The sequence below is a fragment of the Frankliniella occidentalis genome, unplaced genomic scaffold (assembly GCF_000697945.3).
Source record: "Frankliniella occidentalis isolate FOCC.00 unplaced genomic scaffold, Focc_3.1 Scaffold27, whole genome shotgun sequence".
Classification (NCBI taxonomy): Eukaryota; Metazoa; Arthropoda; class Insecta; order Thysanoptera; family Thripidae; genus Frankliniella; species Frankliniella occidentalis.
The window spans coordinates 788042-793357 of NW_026267157.1; the positions used below are offsets into that span (position 1 = coordinate 788042).

Genomic DNA, 5316 nt, shown 5'->3' on the forward strand with positions numbered 1-5316 from the left:
CGGGTCGCGCTTGTGGCATTCGCGCTTACGACGGGTCGCGCTTGTGACAGTTCGCTCTTGTGCACGTCGTCGAATCTTGTCTCCCTTTGCTACGCCACTACTCGGTTACCTTGGTGGTGTAATTGACGCCGTTCGGGTCCAAGGTACTCTGGGGGTACAGGATCACGGTGCCAAAGTGCCAGGAATTACATCACCAAGAAACAGGTACTTTCCGAGACGTTAAAGCTAGAGTTTTTACGTAAATATCGTCTTCCTTTTCTACGCCACTGCTCGTTTTTTTTGGTGGTATAGTTGACGCCGTTCGGGTCCAAGGTACTCTGGGGGTACCAGAACACGGTGCCAGAGTGCCATGAATTATACCACCAAGGAACGGGTACTTTCCGGCAGGGATTTTTGACGAAGATCTCTTCAATCCCTGAAATTTTACTCTCCACTTTACGGAACTTATCGACAACAGCGTTTTGCATTTCCTGTGAAATCTGAGGCGATATCTTTTGAAATTTATGTTGAACAATGCCTCGAATATGAACTTCTTAGTTCTGCAACTCTCCCGAGATTGAGTCCTTGAGAAGTAAATTTGCATTAGATTAAAATTTCAGATTAAAAAAATTAAAAATAGAGTTGGAGCATGTAAAAAAAAATACTTACCGATTTGTTGGTGAGGGACACTTGAATCGCTGCCATTTTTGTGTCCATTTTACAAAACCTATCAAGGATTGTCTTATCTAACTCCTGCACAACTTTAAGGCATGTAGCATCCACACTTGTGGTCATGTGCTCCTGAAATTGTCCCCTAATCCAGCACAGGCCTGCTCAACAAGTTCTGGCACCTTTTCAGTTGTTGCCTTGAGAAGCTGGGGAAGGACCAGAGATTAGATCAGCACATTTAGCTTAAACAGGATCAATATTAAGGAAATTGCATACTTACTTTGTGTGTTTCGTCATTTTCTCTTCTCCCTTCTGTAGTTGACCTGGGTGTAGTTCATTCTTTTCAAGGGAAATCTTTTCCAAGGATTTCGTCAACTCTTCGAAGCTACGGGTAGCAAAGCAACAGTGCCAATCTCCTTCCTGGTTGTCTTAAGGAGCTGAAAAAGAAGAGTAACTCTGAGCAACTGTCTGTGAGAGTGTGCGTTACAGCAAGAGAACTCGACCACAGCTAAGACGTATAAGACAAAACTCGTACCTTTTCCACTATAGGAAAATTGACAGTTTCCTAATTCTGAAACAATATAAAACAAGAGACACGAGTGTTAGGTGAAGCATAATCAAATTGCATGGGGGAGCTCAAACCTTATGGGCACTAATGTTGACAAATTATTGACATTTAGGAGGAATCACAACATTATCAGCAATGAAAAAGTATCGTACTGCTTGAGGGAGGATGAACCATCCGCACTTTTAATTATCTAAAGAGGCACTGGACAGGACACCCAAGACAGAATCATCTCCACTATCGTAGCTCCAGACTTCAGTAACATTTTTAATAAGCACTAATCAAAGCTTAAATGTAAAAGGTAAAGGGGAACGGGCTAACTGATCAGAAATCTGTTTCACTTCTTTCCTCACCTGCAGAAGCGCTTCCTTGACGCCAGCTGCAATGACATCCTTTAACAGGATGTCCTCCTCTGATACTTTGGAGGGTGGCTGCAACATCTGCGGACACAACACCAAAAAAGAAATGGTGATAAGCTCGGAACAAAATCCCTGCAGAGTCTCTGACGGTTATCTTCCACACTTTCTACTGGACGTGAAGTAGTTACTTGAAATGCAAAGCGATACCTCCTATCGACAAAGTTCGATCTTCAGCGGCACAGGTGCACTAAGTTCCGTCTGCGGCGACCCGGTTACACAAAGTCCGATGTGCAGCGGCACGGTTAAGATTCGGTGATCTGATCTTCTTTTCGCCGCTCCGATGCCACCGCGATTGGTTGCTTAAGGTGGGATGAGAAGACACGTTTATTATACATTGACCGAATTATTTCAGTTACCATTTCAGCCCAGAGCTGTAATGCGGTCCCAATTTCGACCCGCACCTTGGGACCGCACGTTTGCGGTGCGGTCCCGGGTTGCTAGTGCGGTGCGGGTCCGGTTCCACTGGACCCGGACCGGGACCGCACCGCAGGCACCGCACTGGGACCAGGTGGAGGGGGGAGCGTAGAGCTGCACCGGCGTCTGAGTTGGCCCCCACCACACAGCACCACCACTCCCCTCGCCTGCACGCTGCCTGCATAGTGCTGCCATCTGTGGGGTTCGAGAGCGAAGGTTCGCGTCCGGTGCGTGCGAGTCCATGCGGTCTCGATGCGGACCCGGACCGAACCCGCGTCGGGCCCAGCGCGCCCGGCGGCGAGCGAGGCGAGCCGAGCCCAGATGTGTCTGTCTGCCTGCTAGCGGCGCGCGGACGGACCCGGACGCTGTACCCGGACGGGAACGCATTACAGCTCTGTTTCAGCCACGTCATGAAGGGAAGAGGTTACGCTCGTTGCGTTTCTTATCACAAGATGCACTGCACCGCAGCTATCAGCTTTCACCTTGAAACTGGTGACTGTAAAGAGAGACAGGGCATCATACCCATCGTCGTCACATGTTTCTGGAGCAGGAGCGACTTCTAAGACACACTGTTCCGTTGAAATGCCGCAATCATGCTGATACGACACCTTGTCAGGATGTATACAATGAAGTGGTTCTGAGATTTAGGTACGATAGCATTTATTTGTGCAGTATTCTTTTGAGCGACACAGTGTATATTCCCTGAATGTTATGCTAAAGTGTTAGAACTTTATTTTGTTGAACACCCGATGAAGTCATTGCCAATTTGCCCTTTTTCAAGATCAGACGTTCCATGGAGAGGGCAAGGAGAGAGGAATTACCTCCACTTCCTCAGTCAATCAGTGATCTAGCTCGAATGATGAAACTAAATTTTTGGCTCAATCCAGCGATGAGATTGACAATATCTTTGCTGGAGTAACAGGACACACAAGACAACGAACAAGATGTGTCCTGCTTTTCTCCCAACGACAGAGAAGATACCTCAATAGTGGAAGGGTACTTAGAGTTTTTAGTGATGGCACATTTATTGCCCCTGCCAGGTCAGGTGCGGCTCAAATGTTCAACCTTGTCACCTTGAGGAGAGTACGAAGTCATCCACATGAAAGCAAAACAAACAGAACTGCACTGTATTCGCGCTGCTCATGTTACCATTCTTGATAAGTCACCTTCTTTTCAGATTATCCCTCTTGGGTCCATTTTGATGCAGAGCAAGTTGACTGCATGCTATGTTGAAGCCTTAGCTGCAGCTCAAAGAATGTGCCCCAATTTTAGGCTGCTTGAAGTGGTCTGTGACTTTGAGCAGGCACAGCAGGCTGGCTGGGCAGCAATATACCCTAATGCTCAACGCAAGGGGTGTTACTTCCATCACACAAAAGTAAAAACTGCAGTCTAAATGTTTCTCATTATTGTTGCTCGGTACGCAACGGGGCTGCCCCGGTCTCGCTGTAGTTGAACATTATCTTTTTCTTTATTGCTAAAGGGAGATGGGAAGTATCCTTTGCAAGAAATCCTCTTGTTTATGTCAACATTGGCTTAACCTTCCAAGAGTATTTTCCTCACAGCTGTAAAAGTAAACACTTAAATTTTTCTCTCTTATTTCAGGATGTTAGTGAAACAGCTAAGGAACTCGGGCTCCGCCCATTGGTGAGGGACGGCAATGTGGCTGATAGCATTGTCCGGTCACTCTGTGCTGTGCCCTTGCTACAGAGAGAAAATATACTGGACGGTGTGCAATCAGTTATCCAGAGGGCTATTCAAAACGATCTTCAGCAGCTTGCTCCCCTCTCCATTTATAATTACAGAACATGGCTTATCCCGTCCCGCCTGAGAGTTCTGTCTGTAAATGGATGCCACTTTAGGACGTCAAACGCCTGTGAATCATACAACGCATCTCTGTACAGGCAGGCAAAGCGCGACAGGCCCAACATTTCCAACTTCTCGGTGAGATCTCTATTTTCTTTTTTGAAGTTATAAAACAAACCAGAATTTCTACTTAACACTACATTTTTTCGGACCAGTTGTTCTTTGAAATCTATCTACCTATATATCTATCTATCTACATATCTATTTTTATTTTAGCTGCATGTGTGAAACTTGAATACATATGCCAAAATGACCACATCATTCTAAACAGTGGGAGAAACGCATATGTGAAGAGACGACACAGTGCGCTGGCAAATGATGATAAAATTAGAGGAACGACAGAAGACCTAGAGGAAGGAGAAATTGATGTGGATGATTTCCTAAGGATGGCATCCCGAAGAGTGCAAGGGGTGTATAACCTTATTCTTCACCCTAATCAAGCCTTCCAGGACATCTTTGAAGATGAGAAGACCATTAAATAAGAGAATGTTACATTGTTATGCTCATTTCAGATTGGGGGATCTGCCTGGAACCCATGACAGACCCTGCACCGTGAGGAATGATTTTTTGTCGATATCTTTGGGGCACGTTTAATTCGTTGCCGACATTTGTGAGGTCCCAATTTGACCTGATAAATTTAAGTTTTTAAAAGTGCAATCATCATTTTAACTATTGTACCTATTATTTGTAAATTTACTACGTACTTGACATTTAATTCCGTTTTGTGAATTTGCAATTTAAAGTTTTTTAAAGTTGCGTTTACTGCAAATAAATGTGACTATGACCTGAGTATTGTAGGCTTTCTTTAATGGGATCATTAGTTTGAACTATTGTTCAGATGTTTAAGAATTTTAATCAAGCGATTACATCTTCATATATTTTTACTGCAGTCAGTAATGGAGAGTAATTAAATCAGAGTCGTCTCATGGATGAACAGAAAGTTAAGCACATTGTGAGACATGGGTATTGCAATGTAACCAAACCCTTCCATCAATTTATACATGGACGTTGTGAAAGTGATTCAACAACTAGCTGTATGTACGCCAGACCACGTCTCGCGTAACAGGCTTCGCGATATCTCACGAAACACTGTTACGCTGCGACGCGCCTGGCGCACGTATAGCTAGGTCTGCGGCGCTGACACCTGAGACGAGTTAATGGGGGGGGGGGGGATTCGAGAACAGGGCCTTCCGGCCCCAAAATTTGATATACTCACAGCATTTGTTGGGGACATGAAACATGAAACTTCTGCTGTTCCATAACGGTCTTCATTAAAGGTTCGAATTTTGACAGATTGTTATATAAAAACAACGTTTTAGTGATACTAAATAATCTAGGGACCCTTGAGCCTAAAGGAGGGTGTAGTTCGACGTCAACTGTGTGGTTTTAGTATTGCTTCCTGCACAA

The 5316-nt window shown here is 44.9% G+C and overlaps 1 protein-coding gene across 2 annotated transcripts in view; it reads left to right on the forward strand.

The window, feature by feature from the left end:
* LOC113206866 (lipase 3-like) overlaps nucleotides 1-4698 on the forward strand; it is a 49947-nt gene extending 45249 nt beyond the window's left edge. Inside the window, exons 10-12 of one of the 2 annotated variants that reach the window (XM_052265446.1) lie at nucleotides 3224-3421; nucleotides 3649-3987; nucleotides 4126-4698. In XM_052265446.1, coding sequence (XP_052121406.1) covers nucleotides 3224-3279 — 56 coding nt within the window. In that variant the 3' untranslated portion in view covers nucleotides 3280-3421; nucleotides 3649-3987; nucleotides 4126-4698. Of the gene's footprint in view, nucleotides 1-3223; nucleotides 3988-4125 lie in introns of both variants that reach the window. The other variant, XM_052265445.1, reaches the window with a different exon arrangement.
* The last annotated feature ends 618 nt before the right edge of the window (nucleotides 4699-5316 follow it).